At 35.8% G+C, this 22,821-nt stretch overlaps 1 protein-coding gene across 3 annotated transcripts in view; it reads left to right on the plus strand.

The window, feature by feature from the left end:
• SIPA1L2 (signal induced proliferation associated 1 like 2) overlaps nt 1-22,821 on the plus strand; it is a 126,613-nt gene that overhangs the window by 38,068 nt on the left and 65,724 nt on the right. For 2 of the 3 annotated variants that reach the window (XM_041399136.1, XM_041399138.1), the window contains exon 3: nt 15,168-16,874. In XM_041399136.1, coding sequence (XP_041255070.1) covers nt 15,410-16,874 — 1,465 coding nt within the window. In that variant the 5' untranslated portion in view covers nt 15,168-15,409. Of the gene's footprint in view, nt 1-1,190; nt 1,320-15,167; nt 16,875-22,821 lie in introns of those variants that run through there. The other variant, XM_041399137.1, reaches the window with a different exon arrangement.

Consider the following 22,821-nt stretch of genomic DNA (forward strand, 5'->3'; position numbering starts at 1 on the left):
TGTTTTTGGATTTTTTTCCCTCATACATGTTCCGTTTGTTTGAGTTATTTCATGGCTTTGATATGTATCTTTGAATTTTTAAGTAGCAACCTCTGTTTAAACTCAAATATTAATTTAACACTTTCAAGCAGCTTTAAGGAATTTATGAAGGTATTTAATAATCAGGATTTTTTAAAGCAAAGGCTATATATTTCTGTTACTGTTCCTCTAAAAATAATAGCTGAAAAATGAAAAATATTATTAAAAATAATTCTAGTTTAAAAAGTATTATATAGGACCACAAAGGCTACTGTATATTCTGTTTTCCTTTTTATGGTTTTGTCTTAGTTTATCTATACTAAAAATGCATTATTTTTGATCTTTAGGACCTTATTTGTTTACTTATTTTTGTAATTGACAGTGTTGATGACAGAGTATTCTCTGAAGGGCTTTGTTCATTGGAATCTTCTCTAGGCCATTGTTTGAATGAGATAATTTGCTGACTTTAAGAACATATTGAAGTACATATTTGTTTTGCCTTGGTTTTGACAGGAGGTGGAGGAATGGATTATCACCTAGGAGTAACACATGTTATTAACTGTTGAGTGTAGGTACAGACCCTTCTTATTCAGAGGAAAAGAAGCATTTAAATCGTCATATAGCATAGTGAACATTTAAAAAGAAATCCCATAGCTTTCCTAGTCTCTTGGGAAGGATAAAGGAAGTCGAGGTAACTGATACAAGTACTGTGTCTCAACTGACTGACTTGGATACAGAAAGATGTGTCCTGGGGGAAAAGAAAGGATTTATGAAACTTTAGAAGGATACTAAGGAGAAGAACAAATATTGAAATAAAGGAAGTGACAGTAGAGGAGTAATAGTGATATCAGAGAGGAGAAAACCTTCAGAGAGGGAATGAATAGTAAAATAGCAGAATTAAATAGAACCCAAAGTGAGTATTTCTAGATAAGGCTACAGCAAAGACATGCTTTTAGATTCAGGTGAACTTAATTGCTGTATTGGAAAGCTGGACTTTTGTCAGTCTAGTAAACTATGGAAAGGACAAGGAAAAGGATATTTATAAAAGAGGAAGAAATGGGCTTGGATTAAGACAATGATATAGGATGTTTCTTTTCCTTTCATGATGGTTTAGGAATCTGAACTTGCCAGGACCAAGCAGATCACTCCTTGATAAGACACTATTTTGAACAAGAGTTTGTATTCGGGATGGTTTTAGCAGTCAGAGAGCAGAAACCAATTGTTTTGGATGGAAAACAGAAAGAAGATGGAGTGGAGCTTTTGACTGGTGATTAGCAAAGCTGCTGGATTTCGCCATCTCTGTAAGTGCCTACAAATGAAATTAATGGTTGATGAAAAACATTACCATCCCAACTTTGCCTAGCATCATAGTTTACCTGTTGGCCTGTTAGTTGGCATGTTTTCCTTCTGCCTAGCTGTGCCTGAGTAAGGGTTGTCTGTGAGCACTCCCATTCCAGACCAAAGGCTGTCATGAGCCTAACACATATTCACTTTTCCGGTTTGTGCTTCTTGAATGGAGGATGATAGAAATATGGATTGAGATGGATATTGCATGAATTGGGTACAATTTGGTGAATACATGGTGCCAGGTATATGAAAATAGAGAAAAGAGGAAGTGAAGAAGCACCCTGGAATAAATGTGGATGGGAACCACATCATGAGAGGCAAAGAATTCCTGGTGTTATGCACGAAACATGGCATGCAGATGTACACTATCCTTGAATGGAAAGAAAGGTATACCCATGCTATCTGTTTTTGAAATATAAAGATGCATTAAAAAAACCCTTTCCAGTGAAATAGGGACAGCCTGGATAATAATGCTATGTGCTGAAATAGCCATACATGAGATCTTAGCATAGGGTTTTTTTGCTCAAGACGTGGCTTTTTATTTTTATTTTTTTTTTATCTTCATGTGCATTTATTGAGTTTAGAAAAACTAGCTGGGCAGATTCTGGAATAATATTTAAAATCAGTCACATTATAACCTGCCCTAGGTAAGGATATTTTTCTGAAAGGATCATGCCTAATGTTGACATGAATGGCTGAGACTCTTTGTAAGCAATTCATAATTTGTTGACAAATATTCAGTCAGTTGTAAAGGTTATTTACGTTATAAAGAAAATAATATTTATTTGATAATTTATTTGATAATCTCTATTTTAGGGAAAAATAATCTGTGGATTTTACTGGTAAGTAGTTGAGTGTGTATGGGGAAGGAGAGAGAATGCCATTCAGGTAGTTTATATGTCAAATGTGTAGGGTTTTTTGTAAGGTAATATGGGCTTTCTAACAGTCAGAAACATGGCAATTGTGATTGTTCCTTTCTAAATTTGGATTTTGAAATAGATCTGTAGTTTCTATAATGCAAATGTGCTTCAAAAATGAGGGAGATATGGCACTGACAGCAAGAAAAAACACAGTTCCAGAAATGTGTGGTCTGTATAAATGATATACAGTTTGTTGGCTGACCCGAAACTTTGTGCTAAATCAAAGCAAATAATGAAATTCAGAGGCAGATTTTTTACAATGCCTACACTGCATTACTATGCCTGTGTGTGAACACTTTGGATCAGTTAATTATACCCTCCTATTCGAACGCTTTCATTTACATAAGGAGCAGAACTTGATAAATCAAATATAAAATTCAGTGTCTGATTTATTGGATGGGGTGTTATGTAATCAGAATTTTAAAAGCAAAAGTTAAAACAAAATTGGCCCTATAAAAGCAAATCATTCCAGATGAATATGAATTTAAAACTAACATTCCCCATGCTTCCCAAAAGTGGACCACAGTTATGTTTTTCATGGTTCCAAATAGTGCTATTTCTTAGTGTGCTCAGAGAACTGTTTAAAGATAAATTACTGATTGTTGAACATGTCAGTAAGTCACCTTAAAGCAAGACTTCATGTTCAAACATTTTTGCCTTTTAGCTCTTTATCATAAAGCAGTAAAATTAGGAAGATGTCAGCATGCTTATGGCGGCTTGCAGCTAAGAATCAAGAAAGGCTTATAGATATTTTGTCCAATTTATCTCTAATATAAAGGAATGCAACTCTGAATCTGCATTCCTTAGCCCTCGTCATGATGATGACTTTGTCTGGAAAATACATACAAGGTGTCTTCTTTCCAATCTAGAAAAAATGAGATCTTGCCTCTCTGACTCAGACTATTTGAAAGATGTTTCCACACCATATTTATGAAGACAGTTTGGGGTTTTTTTTCCTATTTAAAGTGAAAATATATAGCATATTTTCTCAGCAGGGCAACTTCAGAAAGTTCTCCAGAAAGTGCTTTAACTTAGTAAACTGAAGCAAATCTGTAGAGCAATGATAATGTCATCTTATTGTTTGGGGTGGGTTTGGTTATTTTTGTGTTTTGTTGTTTGTGGTTTTTTTCAATTTGAGGGGGAAGCAGAAGGAAGTGTTCCATAAAGCTGATATAAAGCTTTGACAAAATTATTTTCAATTATAGCCCTCTTTAGTCTCATGGAGAACAAATTTTTAGCTTAACAGCGATTTGTTTCTAGATGAATATCAAATGATCACTGAACAGATGGCAGTGACATTTTATTGCTATCAAGTTGTGCCAAATTTGAGTGGACTGATGAAAAATGAAGAACAATATTCTGCTAACAACCCCCTCACTCCAGCTACTGTTCTGCTGTTTATATCTGGAATTATGTAAAAAGATTCTGTTCATTGGGAAAAGAGCTGTTACTGTACAAAGCTGTGGAACCAACCAGCCTAGAGGGTGGCTGTCTCAGAGAGGCACTTGTTTGCCCAAGCTGAATTGTTCAGTGCCAGGTGGTCCAGTTCCAATTGCATGTGCTTGGAAATGTCATGTGGACACAAGTTACCAAGTTATTTGGTAAATGCCAAAATATTTAATGTATATTGTTAATATTATTAAGTCTGCTTTCCAAATTTGCAGTGTAAAATTAAGAAAAACATAGCTTTTATGTAGTAAGTCTGTATGAATCAAGTGTGTTATGGCCACCATAGATTTCAGTGTGTTTTCTTTCTACAGGGAGCTCCTGCTCTTTTGTTTCTGAGAGGAAGAATAGAAAAAAGTGAAACCTCTGTTCTCAAAACATAAGTTTAAAAAAAAAAGATCTTGATGCACAATGATGCGAAGAGACAGTTTAGAGTTCTACAGTGATGCAGATGTACCAGAGAAATTACTTGCTGACATTTGAAACTGTAGATCCTCAGTCAGCTTGAAGCTAAGGTTCCAAAAACTGGCCAGTAATATTATCAGCTTGTACTATCTCACAATTACTGCCAGTTGATAAAGAATCAAGGTCAAACTAAACCAGTTTCCATAAGAAACAATGTCTCATGCTCACGTTTCCTTTTTTGTTTTTTTAAACTTATTTTACTTTAATCAACAACTTCCTTCATTAATACTAAAAATCATTCAGAACTGTGGTATCAGAGCCACTCTACTGCCAAATTACATGACAGAAAACCTACTTCCTGTTTTACATTCTTGAAAACATAAGCAAAATCTTAGCTTTGTTTCTCTTTTTTCCTTAGAATGTGCTTCTGTACTTCTTAGTGAACAGTTAAGACCTCTTTACTAGAACATTTTAAGAATGTTCTAGTAAACATGTAGTTTTAAGAATGTTCTTAAAACTACATTTTAAGAATGTTTTGAGTTGTCACAAGCAGTGTTTCTCTGCTGTTATAGACAGTGGTTTTGTGTGCTTGTCGTTGCTGTCAACTTTTGCCATGGGAGTGGTTATTCAAATTCTCCTTTGCTTTAGAAGTGAAGTGGACTCAAACACTTTTTTCCCTCCAGAAATGAACTAACTTGAACTTCTAAAACTATTTATCCACTTCCTGATTTCCTCTTATCCCAGATGTTGCAATGTGTTAGAAAGACCAGTGTTAGCTGGTTGTGATCCTTTCTAATAGAAAGACTCCAATAGGAATTTAGGTCCTTTGGTAGACCTTAAGTATCATCATAAGTGAATGATGAAACTTAAGTATCATCGTAAGTGTTACTACAGGAAAACTCAAGAAGAACATGGACATATCTTTAATATTGGGGGTGAAATATGAGGACATATATAACCAAAATGTGTGTTTAGTAAAGTTTCTTAAATCTTACTTTAATCACTGCAGTTTTTGCTCAAATTTCTATGCACAACAGGAAATTGGATAAAATAGTATAAGTAGCAAAATATTGTAATTTTCTAGGAACTGAGTATGAGTATCATATCCATATATTGCCTGGTACCAAAAGTTTTGTACAGTTGATGGACATTTGAAAGGTTATTTGTAATATATATGTTTTTTACATATGGTTTAAATGCAAAAATCTGGTTATTTTGAGCCAGCAAGGTCTGCTGTGAGTAAGTATATGGAAACCTGCTTGATGACATGCATACTTCTCATGAACATGAAGAGAATGGCAGTTTAACCTTTTATCACTTATCATTTAGAGTCCTTTCATTTGATTCCCTTTTGGAATGCCGGCTCCCATTGGGCAATAGAAGTCTTACTGATGGTAGTGTGTCAAAGCAGAAGATTTTTGGAATAAAATAATGAGTTTTCATGCGGTTGTGTAGCCATGACTAAAATCCATGCACCATCTTTGACTGTCTCGTTCATCGACCGATGTACTGAGTGTGTGCTTGCTTTAGGGAGGCTCTTCCTTTTTGTTTCAAAAAATCAGATTCCTTTAAAAGCTGCACCCATTGGAGTAAGTATTTCTGGTAGAAGTAGCATTAATGTTGTAAGTGGTTTGCTGTTTGGAGGTGTTTGGTGTTCTCTGGAGGTAATCCCGGTGTTTGGGTCTGTAAGGTCATACCATGGAACCCAAGTGAGTGCGTAGGTCTCGCATCATCGATGTAAGCGTGGCAGGCTTGATCAGTGCTCCTGCCTGAACAGCATTTTTACTGTGAAATGCAGTTATAATGGAAATATGTAAAATAACTTTCTTGTTCTGGCTAAAAATGGCTTTGTACATTTCAAAAGCTTTCTTGAGTAGTGTCAGCATCTGAAACCTCCTTCGTGGAATAGGCGGCCTCAGCTGTTTAATAGATGCATTGTTTTATCCTTTCACTGAGTGGATGAAAATGTTTTATTTTAGGCCTCACTGTACTAGACTTATGGAAAGTGGAATTGCCTCACAAATTTTTGTGACATACAGACTCTGAAAAGCCAAAGCTTGCAATCTTGTTCTCTCTTTCTGAACAATATCTCCTTTTGCAGTACTAGACTTGTTCAACTTCAGTGCAGCTTCTGAATCTGCTTTCCAATTTCTACCTCAGAATGTGAAACAACAGTCAAAATGTTAGCACATCTTTACTTTCCCATCAACTTCTAATTAAAACCCATGTCTTCAGATAGCTAAAGAGGTGCCAACTCCAGAATGCCTATTTTTTTCAGAATAATCAAAAGCAATTGTATGCACTATGTGGGAGCTGGCATACATATCCCAAAAGCTGTAGAAAAAACTGTAGAAAATACAGTGCTAGTGCATTGTCAGAAATTTGAGCATATTTTTCAGTTAGAAATCTGTCTCCATTCATGAAGTCTTAAATTTTGAAGATTGATAACTCAGATAATGATGTTATTCAACTACTTCTAATTTTTTATTCCCATCATACCATTTGTAGCAATTTGTTATATATCGTCAGGACAAAAATTCTTACAGTGTGACTTTTTTTTATGAAATGGACATTTCTTAATATTAGTGGGTTGCTTCTTGTGGGTTTTTTCATCTAGTTTTCTCTATGCCTGCTCTTAGGTGGAGTGCTTTTCAATTGGAATTTCAATTCTGTACACTGAACTAGAATTAGAAGAAATAATTTCTGATGTGACTAATTAAGGGAAAAGGTAGAATATGTTCTTTACTTTGTTTTAAAATAATGCAGTGCTCTTGCAATATGTTGCTGATTTGCTTTTTGTTTCTGCCAGTATTCTATAAGAACTGCATAAAAGACAGCATTTGTAGTACTTGTAGATGTTTCTTAACAATTCAAAGGTAAAAAGTTTGTTTTGAAATGGAGCACATGTATGTTTCTTTCTCAACATACAATATGAACATGTTCCTTTCTCTAGACTCTTCTGCTAGTTGATTTATGGGTGCTGTATTCCTCTTTTGGTGTTGTTATCCAGATGCGCATTCAATTGGTTGTCCTTTTCTTTGTCTCTGAATAATGCAGACAGGCTGCACAAGTCCTGTCTTTATCTGTCCAAGCTTTGCCTCTGACAGTGACTTGGTCCACTTGTTTTTTACCTGTGGGTTATCGTGGTGTTTGGCATCCCGTACAGTGGACGTAGGAATGGTCCCTGCCTTGTGGATTATACAATTTCAATGAAAATGCATACATTCATGCAGGAAGGGCCAATTCAATAATCTTCTGACAGCTGGACTTTTGACAATTTCTGAGCCTGTAGACAGTTCTGTTTCCACTGAAGTTTCAGATGCTGTCCGGCTTGTTTGAGAAGACCACTTTTTTTGTTGCTTTTTGAGTGGAACTTGCTTCAATGCAGTGTTTCTGTATTATTACTGAAAATGAGTCATCCTTACCCTTTCAGAATAATTCATGCTTTGTCTAATGTGAACTCCCTTACTGAATCAGATCTAAGGCTGAGGAAAAGAACATGTAATGCAAACAGATTTTTGCTTCCGTCTTTCTGCGATCTTGAACTACACTGAATGTATAAACTATTAGGCAACATTTATTTGTATTTATCTGCTGACTGCTATTTTTTGTGTGAATCTTGTTTATGACATATCTGTATCATTGTGTGTTGAAGACTCTTCATTTTCAAAGATGAAACTAGAATTAGAATTCTGCTTTCCTAGTATTTTAAGGATAAATCTGTTTATGAGGAAATTGTAATTATTGTGAATTGTTGGAGGAACAGGCATAAGCATCTCTAAACTCTTTAAAGTAGGGAAGTGTCTTAGTATGTCAGACTGGATGATTCTATGTAAATTACATTCTAGATGTCTTTTTAGTCTCTCTGTAGAAACCAGATTATTTAATGCACAATAAGTTGTTTTCTTTTTTGTTATTCCTGCCCTTCGACATCTGGGTTTTTGAATGGAAAGAATGAAAGGAAAAAGAGAGTTTAGAATATATGAGATTTTTTAAAAAATTTTCGCTGATACCAGAATTTGACTGATAGGTCAAATAACTACTATTTGCATTTATTAAAGACTGTCAAAAATAATATCAGTTATTAATAATAATCTATGAGGAGTTTGGTGCATGTCCCCTCCCCCTGGAATAATAGGTGGTCAATTACATATATATGAAAGATTTATGTATATATTTTCAACTTTTTCCTGGAAAAATTCTTTGGTCTAAGACTTACTGTTAAAATGTTTCCTTTTTACTTCATTAATTATTTTTTGTTGTAGGCTTTACTGTATTTTAAGTTTCATAATTTCGGTTAAAAATAACTGAACTGAATTGGAAGAACACAAATGAAATATTCTGTGTGTTTTTCAGTGGCAGTTTTGCTATAGTTTAAACTCTGCTACTTTACATGGTTCAGCCTGAATAAGATTCAGCTTCAGTTCCAGTTTTGTAGTTGAGCTCTGCATTAGAGCTCTAAGAATAGGAGGATATCCAGCTGCGTCTGGAAATCAAATTAGCCTTAATGCATCTCTGTCAAATCTTGCATTAATGGAACAACAGAATATTGGTACTAATATTCTAAGAAAATGCAGTGCTGAAACAGTCACAAATTTATCTACAAAAAATGTTTTCAGTAACAGAAGGTGATCTCTAACAAGGTTTAAAATAAATGACAATAAGGCTATGGTCAGTAACAGCTCAGTGTAAAACACTGATGTTCAGTGAGAGATAACCTAGGTTGCTTGATGAAAAACTTAAGCTGTTTTTTTTAACTAAACAAAGCATGATTTGAGATAAAACATGTAGGACCACATATTCAGGAAAAGTAATAAAAGATAAGCTAAAGGGAAGCTGCTGGAACTTTGTGATACTTTGGAATCATGATTTACACCAAAGAAAGTGCATCTTTTGTAATGGCCTTTTTTTTTTTTTTTCACTGAATGGATGCACTATATTTAAAAATAACCAAACTGATGCATAGTACTGAGTTTTGTATTTAGCAGTTGGAAGGTGAGATTTATTAAAATATTTTCTCTGGAAACGCCAAGATGACACATGGGGGATCTTGACCATAGAATGAACAAGTCCAGTGTTTTAAATGGCCTATATGCTATTACATCTTACACAATTATTTTTATAGATGGTTGTGAGATTTTTCTCAGCCTGTTGGTAAAAGAGAACAGTTGCGGCTGGAGATGTCTCTCCCTTAAAAGTAAAATACCTTTCATTGAACAGCACCAAACAGATGTGTGGAATTCAAAGTTCTGTTGCATCTCTTTCTCAGTATTTATGTTCATCTGCCATTTTCTTTGTTGGAGGAGGAAACTATGTTTGAAGAACAGAGTATGGTTTTTTATTTTTATTCATTTTTTACCTAAAATCTTGTACCAGTCCAAAATTAGTGCAATTCCACTGTTTTGCTAAGAAAAGTGAGGGTCTTACACTGACACTGAGAATCATGTGGGTTGTTGTCACTCTTAGCTATAGCTCCTTCCCTCCTTCTCACTCCCCATGATTGTTTGTGAATACATTTTTGTAACGATGTTATTTCAATGAAAGTTTTTTTCAGTTTTCTACTCTGAAATTTCACTCACATAGACTATAAATGTAAAGAAATGCAGCATAGCTAAGGAAGTGTGCAAGAAATATTTGCTACAGAGCAGCTCATCTATATTTCCATTTGTCAGATGAAGGCCTTCCCATCGTTCTTCTTCCTCTTTTCCATGTCTGCATATTAATAAAGTATCTGAAATATGCATAGCTGAAATAACCATTTATACTGTAGTAGTTATAGCTTTAGTTGTAAATTTGATGTACAATAATTTGAACCATTTTTTTTTCATGAGCTCTGCTCATAATTTGATCATTGTATTATTTCCAATCCATTTTCCACAGCTGCAATCTGAATAAGTGGCTCAATTATAGTTTAGCGTTATTCTTTAATATTCACTGAGCCCTATGGAAAACTTTGAAAGAAATCGTCTATTTAAAGACAATTATGCTTAAATATCATCGTTTTCTAAAGACATTTGCATGAAAAAAAGGCAAAAACATGAAGAACTAATTTTTCTTTTTCATACTACTATCTGCAGTAATGTCTCCTGTGTGACATCATAATCAACTGTCATGTGATATGATATCACAGTTTAGTGTGATCTGAATTCTCTGCATTGAACACACAACTAATATTGCTTGAAAACCAGACATAGCTGTCGCTTTGCTTCTGAAAATTGGATAGTTCTTTTAGGAACTATTAAGAATATTAAGGAAATAATTAAGAAATAGATGCTGTTAACAGATATATTAAAATACGTAAATCTAAGAATACTTGCTAACGTAGTCTTTAAAAAAATAAATTTGGAACTTGAATTTAAAAAGTATCTCCTATTATTTTGTAATTTTTCAAAAATTACTTATTTTTTTCAGTGGTGGTCTTAGTTTTGTGACAGATCTTTGTGACAGATCTTGTGACAGATTTGTTCAGTGAGTTATCTGTTCTAGAACTTGTGAAAATACAGGCAGCTTAGAAACCATGTTCATTTGTCCCTTGCACTCTTCTTTTTCACTGCACTTGAAAGCATGTGCGGAATTTTCTTGCAAACTTCAGATTCCCATGAAGTGGGAATTGTGTAGCTGCTGCTCTGCTGTACTGGCCAAATACATAACACTACTGCACCACTCCGTGTTTCTCTGAAGACTGGAAACTAACTGGAGGGAGACGCAGAAAATGCTGTGTAGAATCAATTGAATGCAAATTAAATGCCAGGTCTTCAGCTTTTGGCATATTATTACTGCCTGTTCTCCTGTTTTATCAAATTGCACTTCCCATTTTTTTTAAGATTAGTAGAGCTTGAGAGTCATGGTGTATAGAATTGTCATCTTGATAAATAGTAGAGATTAATGCTTTCATCCAAATTATGCATTCTTTTTTAGGATGATAGCATTACATAATAATAGGGGCAGATTTCCAAAGTCTTGATCAACAAAATGATCACAGAAAGACTTCTTAAATAATTCATTTCCATCTATCAAGGCTGACATGAGGCAGCGTTACCAAACAACCTCCTTTTGACAGGATAGTCGAATAGCACAGTTCTCATTCATTGCTTCGCTACTGGCACAGGAACATTTGTGGGCACTTATCCAGGTCCCCAGGAAACTTGGAATCGTTCCATGTTAAAGAACTGTAACTGTAGCTAACAAACCAGCTGCTGTATTGAGCTCAGAAGGAAGTCTTTGTAGCTGTGTGGAAGGAACTTAAGTTATTTGCATAACATCCAGCAGTCTTAGTGGGAAGGGTTGGCAGGAGCACAACAGCAGGGTAGGCATCCAGCTTTTCTTTTTTGACCTTATCTGTCACTGATTCCATTCCTCAGTGCTAGGGTGAGATGAAAAGAGAGGGAAGTGAAGAACTTGACCAAAAGAGCTGTACAGGTCTGAAGAGAAGAGTACTCATGATCACATTGACATTGTTCTTTGTGGAAGTAATAGTTTATTAAATTCAACAGCAACAAAAAAATAGGTTTACAATAAATAGTATCAACATCAGTACAATATTTGTGAGTTGGTAAATTCTTACTGTGGAGAGAGAAAATCCTTAAAAACAGATAGCATGAGACTATAGTGCTATCCATCAGCCTAAGTCAGCTGTCAGCCAGAACATGCTGCTGTACTGAGTTCTAGGAATTTATGGAAAGTGTCAGTCATGTTAAAACCGGCAGACTTTTTTTTTCAATTAGGCCAATTTCAGATTAAGAAAAAAAATTAACAATATATCTTAAATATATTGCATCGTTTCTTCAAGCATTACTATTTCCAACAAAATATCAATCTGCATTTCCAAACAGGCATTTCTTTAGTCTTCTGTCACACCAGCTTTGCACTGTAAAGAAAATGAATTCTCTATTAAAGTACTGTCTTTTGCAATGTACCTCTGTTAAAATACTCAGGCCATACTTCATCAAGTATTTAAGCTACCACCACCACCACTAGAGAAAAAACTAAAAAAAGTCTTGCTTTCCTGTGGCCTTCAGGCTCTCTGCTGCCTTTCACAAATGCAGATGTTTGTGAGGCCAAACAGTAAATCACATTGTGGATTTGGATTGAAAATAAGTGGGCTGGTAGTGTCCATCTATTGCTCTTTCCTTCTCATCTCCACCACCTCATCTCCAGTTTCAATTCAATTCATCCTTCATTATGCTCCTGGTCCAATTCACTATTTTTGCAAATGCTTGTGATAGCAAAAGCTACAAATTCTTATGATAAAAAAATGCTACAATGCAAATGCTTATGATAGAAAAAAGGCTAACACAAGAGAAGAAAGGAATGCAATTTTTGCAACATAGCCTTTTCTTACCTTATATGTATTTTTTCCTATTTTTCAGAGACTTTTTTTTATTTTAAAATGATAAACTAATGACTTCTATGAATGTTTCTATGTAGAAAAGGGCAAGGAGGCTAGAAGATGTAATTCACCATCATTTCAAAGAAAATTGTATTAATCTTTAATAAGAAGTTAAATGTCTTTCCGAGTATGTGAAATTAAACTTACTGTGTGTTCTCACTCTTCTATATTCTGGCAGAAACAGAAAATATGATTCTGGAATAGTTTAGTTTTCCTTCAGAATTTTTATTTAGCAAAGGTTTCTTCCACTTCTATGATGGTATAAAGAACAGTCTAAGAAATTATTAAAAAGCTGTCAGCTGTTCATGTTAATTTGCAAGGAACTGTCTTCTATTTTAACTTTGCAGTATTACTTGTTCTCCAGAAATGTTGAGCATATTGACATATCTGAGAGCAGTCCTGCAAAGAACTCTTTGGGTTATTGGTGAAGAAAAAGCTGGGCATGACCCAGCAGTGTGTTCTTGCAGCTCAGAAAGCCAAACACATCCTGGACTTACCCAAAGCAGCTTGGGCAGCAGATGAAGGAGGGGATTCTGCCCCTCTGCTCTGCTCTGGTGAGACCCCACCTGGAACCCTGCATCCAGCTCTGGGGTACCCAGCACAGGAAGGACATGGACCTGTTGGAGTGAGTCCAGAGGAGGCCATGGAGATGATCAGCAGAGTGGAACATCTCTTGTGAGGAAAGGCTGTGAGGGAGTTGGGGTTGTTCAGCCTGGAGAAGAGATGGCTCCAAGGAAGCCTAATTCTGGCTTTCCAGTACCTAAAAAGGTTCTACAAGAGAGCTGAAAAGGGACTTCTACAGGGCATGTAGTGACTAGGTGGGGATTAACAGTCTTAAACTGAAATAAATCAGATATTAGGAAGAAATTCTTAATTATGAGGGTGGTGAGGCACTGCAACAGGTTGTCCAGAATGGGATCGCCTATCCCTGGAAGTGTTCAAGGCCAGGTTGGATTGGACTCTGAGCAACATGGTCTAGTGGAAAGTGTCCCTGTACATGCCAGGGGAATTGGGACTAGATGATCTTTAAGTTCCGTTGTAACCCAAACCATTCTATGATTCTTTGACCAATATTTTTCTTTTTGTATAGTATTTTCATAAGTCATGTTTAAAAATCCTAGTTGCTGCTTTTCAAGTGCTATTCATCTGAATATGTCAGTTGTTTAAATAATCTTTTGGATTTCTGTAAGGAACCCATTTAATTGTCTTTATTGGCCAGCAAGGAATTTCTTTGGAGTGAAAGTAAGCTGCAGAGATACATTGTTATTGAAATTGTCAGCAATTTTTACTACTGGTCACATAGAAACCATAGCCATTATGAGAGTGCTGAAGTCTAACTTGTGTTTGTTACCTCATTACTGCAGAAGTCTTCTAAAGTTTACTGTATCAAATCAACAATTTCAGTTGATTTCTGACAAGAAGAAAAAATAAGGTGTCACATTTTGATTTATATTGTTCCTTCGTCCCTCATGTCATCCTTCCTCCCGAATCTCAAGGAATTTTTATCACGTTAAATATAGGAAAAAACCACTCATCTTCTGAACTCCTCTTACTACCTCATCTCGTAATTGAAATCAAGGGAGAATTCATATTCCAAGCTAGTTTAACCTGACTTCTTTTTAGTTTCTGGTAAATGCATAGTGTCCTTATTTGTAGCATCTTAAAAGATTGTTATGTTGGCATTTTTGTTCAAGGAATAAAATATGAAGAAGTAGACAGCATTCTGTCTTCTCTTGTTTTAATCTGCTTTTATGCAGTGGATTAATGGACAGACTCAGCCTGCAAATGAATCTTCACAGCATGAGTCATGGTTACTCTTAAGACTATTGAAGAGTATTTTTATATCCTAACAGTTCCAATTTTGTAATCAAATTGAGGCTTATCAATAGGGCTACTATCTTTTCTTATTTACAGAAGAAAACAGACATGTTCTTTATCACAATAACATAGTTAACAGTCTGGATTTCCAACCAGAGGAATATAATATAACAGAAACAACTGCAACTGCTTTACACAGCTAAATAATAGTTTGCACTTCAAAGAAAGGAACATAAGTAAACCTCCATTTGGGAAGAGAGAAGGGGAAGGAAACAAAATACATTAATTCACTGAATTAATCATAGTGGAACAATTGCTTATCTTTAAATATTCTCTTAAATGGGGCAAAACACATCTCTCTCTATAAGGTCCTATCTGCTCCATGTATTTTACTTACATTTTCTACCAGTCTTGCCCTGTCACTCCTGTGTGCATTAACCATTTTACAGAAAGCTTGGAAAAGAGTGTCTTAGATGTTATGTAAACAAACCCCAGTGATTAGATGGAGAGTAGGCATCTGAGTTGCTGTCAGCATTGCAGGGAATGCAGAGAGAATTGTCTGTGGCTATTCTGCTTGTGCAGGGGGAGCCCATGAGAGATGCAGGTTCAAGCTGGTCACATCCTGTGGAATCACATGAAAAACTGGAATTGTTGAATTTGCTGGGTTTTAAAGAGTCCAAGGGTAGAAAATTATACAAAGCAAGTCACTTTAGATCCATCCAGTTTCATGAGGTGTTGTGTAATTGCAAGCAACAGTGGAAACTTACTGTTATTGAGTATAAACATTTTAACACTTTTTTTTTTATTCTTTTCCTTACAAACAGATTTAAGAAATTTGTCTGGATTAATACTGAACTGAATGCATCTGAACTGAAGGAAATGTTTTGAGATTGCTCTCCTGATATAATTTGTACAAAAATGGTACACTGAGGTCTCTGCCTGCACCTGTGGGAAGACTGTAACAGTATTTTTATATCACAGTTTATTGGCCCATACAAGAGGATGTAATAACAAATGTAACAGTAAATTTATGCAATAGTAGTGGTTCCCCTCCCACTGACTGGACATGAGTGATCAAAGGTCTTTGCAAGAAGATAAGCACAAGGTTAGCAGAACTTCCTCCAAGTTCAGGGAGCCTTCAAGAAGCATGCAATCCGATGATTATTTCGCTAGAAAACTTAAAGCCTTGAACGGTAGCATGGGTCCTCCTGTTTCTTCTAATGCCTCCAGCAAAGCTGAAAATAATCAAACAAATGGTACACCAGCCGTGCCTAAAATGGGTGTTCGAGCAAGGGTATCTGAATGGCCTCCTAAAAAGGATTGCTCTAAGGAACTGAGTAAAGCTGCTTGGGAAAACAGACCTCCAGCCAGTTATGAAGGTGTTGGATCAGTACTTCCAAATGGACAAAATGACCAAAGCGATGAACAGCAAGAAGAGCTAGAACTGGAATTTACAGAGGGAAAATATTCAATTGGAGATCTTTTTGTTCATTCACCTCAAAGGGGTCTTCATCCCATAAGGCAAAGAAGCAACAGTGATGTGACAATAAGTGATATTGATGCTGAAGATGTGTTAGACCAAAATGCTGTTAACCCAAATACTGGAGCAGCTCTTCACAGAGAATACGGCAGTACTTCTTCAATTGATAGACAAGGTTTGTCTGGAGAAAATTTTTTTGCAATGCTGAGAGGATACAGAGTGGAAAATTTTGAACATAAAACCCTTTCTCCTTTTGGATTTTCTGAATTTTTCCACTGTGATCCAACGGTTTCTCCAAGTCTACATGCTGCTGCACAGATTTCCAGGGGAGAATTTGTCAGGATTTCTGGGTTGGATTATATGGATAGTGCCCTACTTATTGGTCGAGAAAGGGAAAAATCTTTCAAGAGGAGACTTAAATCAGAAGCAGTAGAAACATCTCTGTTTAGAAAATTGCGAACAGTTAAAAGTGAGCATGAAACTTTTAAGTTTTCATCAGACCTGGATGATAGACTTGACAGAAATGTTCATTCTTGGAACTGTCAGAAATGTTTTGCACATTATGATGTTCAGAGCGCTTTGTTTAACATAAATGAAGCAATGGCTACCAGAGTAAATGTAGGAAAAAGAAAAAATATCACCACTGGGGCCTCAGCTGCGTCACAAACTCAGATGCCAGCAGGCCAGACTGGAAACTGTGAATCTCCTTTGGGAAGCAAAGAGGACCTCAATTCGAAAGAGAATTTAGATGCTGATGAGGGCGATGGCAAAAGCAATGATCTAGTGTTGAGTTGCCCTTACTTCAGGAATGAAACTGGTGGGGAAGGAGATAGACGGATTGCGCTTTCTAGGGCAAATTCAGCATCTTTTTCTTCAGGTGAAAATTGTTCTTTTGAGTCCTCTCTGAGTTCCCATTGCACAAATGCTGGTGTTTCAGTTCTGGAAGTGCCAAGAGAAAACCAATCTATTCACAGAGAGAAAGTGAAGCGTTACATCATAGAACACATTGATCTTGGAGCATATTATTACCGCAAGTTCTTCTATGGAAAAGGTAAATTTTTGTAATGCAACTGTTCAGATTTAAATTTAGTGAAGATTATAATTTGTTTTCCTTCTTCTCTATAGAGAAACCTAGGTATTCCAGAGAATCCTGAAACTCTTTATTGAAATTAAGCCTATTATTTTTGCTCCAACAGGGCAAAGCAGTGGTTTATGTGTGGTTATGCAATAACTGCGTGAGTTCATTAAGTGATTTAATGAAAGGTCGTATAAAATAGCATTTAAGTTAACTTCTCCAGCCCAAACTTTCATGATAAGAAGGAGGAAAATATGTCATTTATATCCAGTAAATGCATTGGAATTACTGATACTCAGAGTGGAAATAATTATTTCCTAAAAGGTGACTCCAAAAAGAAAGTTTTATTATTGAGGCTTCTGATGCTCTTCTAGATTCAACTGTCTTCACATGTGTCTTGAGGCCTTTCATACTGTATGCACATGTACATACTCTTTAAATAGAGAGCTTCTGCTGTTATTTAGTTTTTCAGAAAACCTTCAAAATACCTGTCTCTGTCCTTTCTGTATTATGAATTACAGCTAGATCTTCTTGCTTTTATTAAAATAAAAGAAAAAGTCTGCTTCTGTTTTTAAAAAACTGTTACAGCCTGATTCTTCTTGTTCTTCTTGAAATCATACTTCCTCTACTTTGTAACTATATTTGAACATCAGGAAATCAGCACTGTACTGTTACTCCTTCCCCCTGTAACTCTTTAAAAGGGACTCAAAAGAGGATCCAGTACAGTGCCAGTCACAATACAATAGAAACTGAAAACATATTAGATGCAACAAACTATTTAAAAGGCTAGGAAGAGAAGAATCTGGATCTGTGATGGAAGAGGAAGAAGGAGTCCCACAGCTAAGCAAGGAATGGGCAGCAAATTCCCAGGTTCAAAATGGATTCCAAGCTAGACAGGTTGTAAATTATATAAAAAGTGTTGAGGGAGTCAGAGTGTAAGATAATGAAGTGAAACTTTTGACAAAAGGGTGGCACATTTTTTGAGGGGCAGAGAGAAGAAAAGATGGCATTCACAAAAATGAAAGGAAGACTGTCAGCAGAAAAAGGTGGTGGCAGGATGAGCAGGGGGAAGGGGGAGACAAAATTAAGCCAGATGAAAGAGGACTTGCTTGTGAAGTGCTTTTATCTTGGTTGAGTTACAAGTGCTGAAGTGCGGAACACTTCTGTGAAGAAAAATCTTGTCAGAGAAATTATAAAAAGAAAATGCAGATGCATACTCAAAGCCACTTTAAATACTATATTATAAACAAACCTAATGACCTTTCTGGAAAATTGATGTGAATGTAATTAGTTTTTATTAACTTCTGTTTTGAAATAGTATCAGAGTTTCTCAGAATTTTGTCCCACATAGTACAACACCGGGAAATTTTAATTGTTACTAATTGTTCTCTAGGCAGAGTTCTTCAGAAGTGAATGTGGTATGATTCATTTAATATCCATAAATGAATTGTTACCTTCTCACCTTTACAATGATATGAAAGCCATGGCCTGTTGTGCATTATCTTTTTAGAGAGCTGTAACAGAGGCTAAATGAGAGAAATCTATATTGAATGGCTTTTATGATGCAACAAGTCAGGGCGAACAAGCTGATGAAACTAAAATCTTAATTTTTAGTCTGCTGTCTTAAGGGATCAAGCACGTAGGGAATTGCCACATTAATTCCAATTGAATACAGTTCTCACCCAAGCAAAACTTACTGTGGACAGAGGAAATAATCCACACATTTTGCATTGGGGCACCAAGATGTCTTGCTGCTGGCCTGAACTTCCATATTGAAAAGAAAAATTGACATTTATGTTCATAGTGGGTCTACGTGATGCTCTTCCATGACATTGAGTTCTCCTAGCTAATTTTTAGATTTAATTGTGCAGTTTAATTTTATCAAAATCATTGTGGTAGGATGAAACAACAATTGAGCAAACAATAGTTACTTTTACATACTATCACTGATTTCTGTTGCTTTGAGGAAAAAATATATGAAAAAGAAATAGCTTTCTGAACATTTCATTTTGTTAACAGTTTTATAATTGGCGCTTGTCAGCATACCAGTTTTATTTCTGTTTTAAGATGCATGGAAGAAACACCATGGCATGTGTAGCACTAATTATTCCATTCCCTTTCAAGAAATGTGAGATTTGGGATTCAGTGTTTTCTGAAATGAGTTGTAGTTTTATACTGCATATTTATAAGCTTTGTAACTATTGTTAAAATCAAATCCATTGCAACTGATATAAAATATGTTATATTTTATATCAGTTACAATGATATAAATGTCTTCTCAGAATATGTCTTCTCAGTTTTCAGTTGAGAATTGTAAAAGCTAGAGTATATTATTTTATCTCATTGTTTTGATTATCATTGATTTGTCCATTTCCCCTTGTGCAACTATCCTCATACTTCCTGAAGACTTGTTTATTATTACCATGCTTTTTATTTGAGGGATGCTTGCAACCATTTAATGTTACTGACACTATCTGCTGATACGGGATTGAAAAAATGTCCTAAAACAGGCTTAGCAAGGTATTGGTATTAACTCAGTTTTGTACAATTAAGACTTTTGTGTTAGGAGAAAAATTGACAACTATTCCTCAAAGTGAAAAAGTCAAAAATAACAAATATTTTAGCATCTCTCTAGATCTCAGCTAGAAAATAGCACTTTTTTATTCTTTTGTCCCCAGCTGGTTCTTTTAAGCCAACATAAACACATATAAATGAGTTTAATGAGTTCGTACTTTTTGAAATTAAAAAAAGAAGATGCCTTGAATTAAAAATGTTTTCCCCAAAACCCGGAATATCAGTAGCCATGCTATTCAATTTACTTCAGCTTTCTTACTTTTCTTTTCCAGTTTATCTGTTTTATTTTAATGCATATAAATAGTGTGTTTGGGTTTGTGTCTTTTATGTTGTACAAGAAATTCATAGGTATCTGCACACACTTGTATTTTTCTGCTCAGTTATACTGCAACCAAGAAATCTAGCAACTGTGTAATACCCTTTTCTGGATTTACATCAAAATGGAAAGCTCAAGACTTCTAACTGAGGAGTTTACCTTATGTCAAAGCCTGAATTAGGCAGCTGTGGGGAGCTTTTATATTATTGGAAGTGTTTGATGTCTGAACTTCTCTTTTTCTCTCCCTCACTCTGTGTTCTCTGTAAAGTCCTGTTCCATTTAACAAAATTGCCCATTTAGACTCAAAGTTTTAATTCAACACTGGGATGTCCATAAGGTACATTATTTATCCATGCAGGTAGAATTCTCAGACTGGGAAAGGAATGTAGTTGGAGAGCATGAGCAGATAATTTAATGCTTGCGCCTCTTTGATTCCAGGTGTTCCTTCCAAAAAAAGTTGTAATATGCTGATGCTCATTTTCCTTCCACTAAGAGATGGATTGCAACCACCTACATACTTCATAGATAGATTTTTGAAAGACTGCTGGAAACCTAATTTAAACTTGATTTGAGAAATACGACTGTCCTTTATGTAGAGATGATTTCACTCTTTGCATTAATTCTGAGAGTGTGGATAACTTCTTAGTGAAAGACATTTTGGAAAAAAACTTCTTTACACATTTCTATAAATACATTATTTTTTAAAAAGTACCAAACTAGCTCAAAAATGCTAGCAAAATGTTGGGTTTTTTTTTTTTTTTGTTTTGTTTTTTTTTTGTTTGGGGTTTTTTTTTTTTTTTTTTTTTTTTTTTTTTTTTTTTTTTAAATCCGGACAATTTTTAAGGAAAAATTATTCAATTAGTTGTTATTTAAAATATGGGATTATAGCATAAATTGTGTTGGAAGACATTTCTGCAGGCCATCCAGTCTAATTCCCTCTTTAAAGTCTTATTCCCTTTAAATGTAAGTTCTGAATAGGTTGCTCAAAACCTGTTTCTCTTTAACTGTGGCTTTAGGTTTTTTGCAGTATCTAAGGATGGAGACTTAACAATCTCTGTTGGAGACCTGTTTGCATTGTGTTCTCCCCACTCAGAGGCTGCATGTTGTGATGGTTGCATCTTGTTCTTTTACTTTGTACCTTGTACAAGAGTCTGTTTCTCCTTTCTCTACAACCTCCCATCAGTTTGTGGGATCCAGCAGTTATTTCCCCTGTTAATCTGCTCTTCTTCAGCTGCACAAACCCCTTTCTTTTAGCCTTTCCTCATCTGTTATATTCTCCAGCCCTCTAATTGTCTTTAAAGTTCTCTGTTGGCCTTGTTCCACTCTGTCCAAAACTGGACACTGCTTCTCATGTGCCCTCAAAAGTGCCAAAGAGAAAGGCAATGTTCTCCTGAGCTGCTGCAATGCTCTTGCCCAGAGTCTGTTTGCTCTTCATCTCTGCTCTTGCTGGCTGCTGCAGTCTGTGCTCACAGGGTCCCTAGCCCTCTTGCACACAGAGTCTCGTGAGGCAGTGTGTTCCCATCCTGTTGTATGAGCTTGTTCTGTTCTACATGCATTTCTGTGTCGGTCTTCATAAGGCTTTTTCAGTCCATTTTCTGGGATTGTCAAAATGAGAGTTTGTTTTAAGGTGTCAGGTTGAAAACTTCAAGTGGGTTAAGAGTTGGTTCACATGCAGCTCAGCAGTAGCTGCCTCCAGGGAAAGAGGAGAGTGGGAAGTGGAGCACAGACACCCTACAGCTGTAGGACTCTACCTGTTTGGCTTTGCCTTTGGCTGTTTTTGTTAGAACTGCAAGGATTATGCATTTCCATGTCTGCTCTGTGCACATAATCCTGATTTGTTAAAAGCCTGCTGGTTATTCCCCTTCATCTGTTGCACCCATCTGCAGTGCTAAGCCCCAGTACATGAACTCTTCTTTCTTTTAGAGCTTGATCAGGGACAGCAACTTTTTGAGGATGAACTCCATTCCATCATTTAGATAATATTGAACCCTATTAAACAGTAACACCTCTGCCATCTAATTCTGATAAACATTTTAGTAACTGGCCACTAATTGCAATTTGTATTACTGATCACGGTCCTTTAAGGTCAACTGTCAGCTGGTTTCTGCCCACCTTATAATTTGCATGTCCAAACCATGTCTTTTCAGTTTAGCTACACAGATGCACTGTGGGAGACTGTGTGAAAAGCATTGCTAAAGCACAAGTGGGTGACATTCATTGCTCCTTCCTCATCCATAAAGCCAGTCACATCACTACAGAAAACAACTGGATTGGTCATGCATGATTTGCATTCTTTAAATCTATGCAGGCTGTTTCCAAGTATCTTTTTGTCCTTCATGTGCCTGGAAAAGTCTTCCATGAGAATTTGTTCCTTAATCTCCCTGGGAACTAAAATTTGTCGTGGCTGTTCCACAGCTTCCCAGAACCTCTTGCCCTTTTTTAAAGGTGGCTGTAACTACTCAGTATTACCTTTCAAAGGTGGTGAGGAGGAGCCTCAACACAGGTCCTGACTGGTCACATGGATTTGAGTGTGTCTGGTCTCCTTAAATGGTCTCTAATGTGATCTTTCTCTTCAGCTCATAGTGCTTTACTCTCCCAGACTGGACCAGTTGCCTCAAGGATGAATTTAACTATTCATCAAATACTGAAGAGTTACTAGACTCAGTTTTCCCTTGTTGAGAATGAGTTGCTGCTTGAAATGTAAAGTTGTAAATAAGTCTTATTTGTTTGAAGACTCTTAGCTTTTATTCAAGATTATATGTAGATACATTTTATCCAAACTAGTTTCCTGCAGCATGAAATAAAAAGATTCATTATGTAGTAAAAAAGGGAAAAAATATTTTATAGTAGCAGCAGTTGCAGTAATTTATGTGATATGAGTGACCATTTTGCTCATGAAAATTAGCATTTGTGATTTATGCACTTATTGTACAGTTCAGAAGATCACTAGATCACTAGTATTCACAGACCTCATAGTCAATTAAAAATTATCTCTTTTTCTTGCTGCAGAAATTTTTTTTTGAGTTATGATGA

Source organism: Onychostruthus taczanowskii, unplaced genomic scaffold (assembly GCF_017590055.1).
Source record: "Onychostruthus taczanowskii isolate IOZ18803 unplaced genomic scaffold, ASM1759005v1 scaffold156, whole genome shotgun sequence".
Lineage (NCBI taxonomy): Eukaryota > Metazoa > Chordata > Aves > Passeriformes > Passeridae > Onychostruthus > Onychostruthus taczanowskii.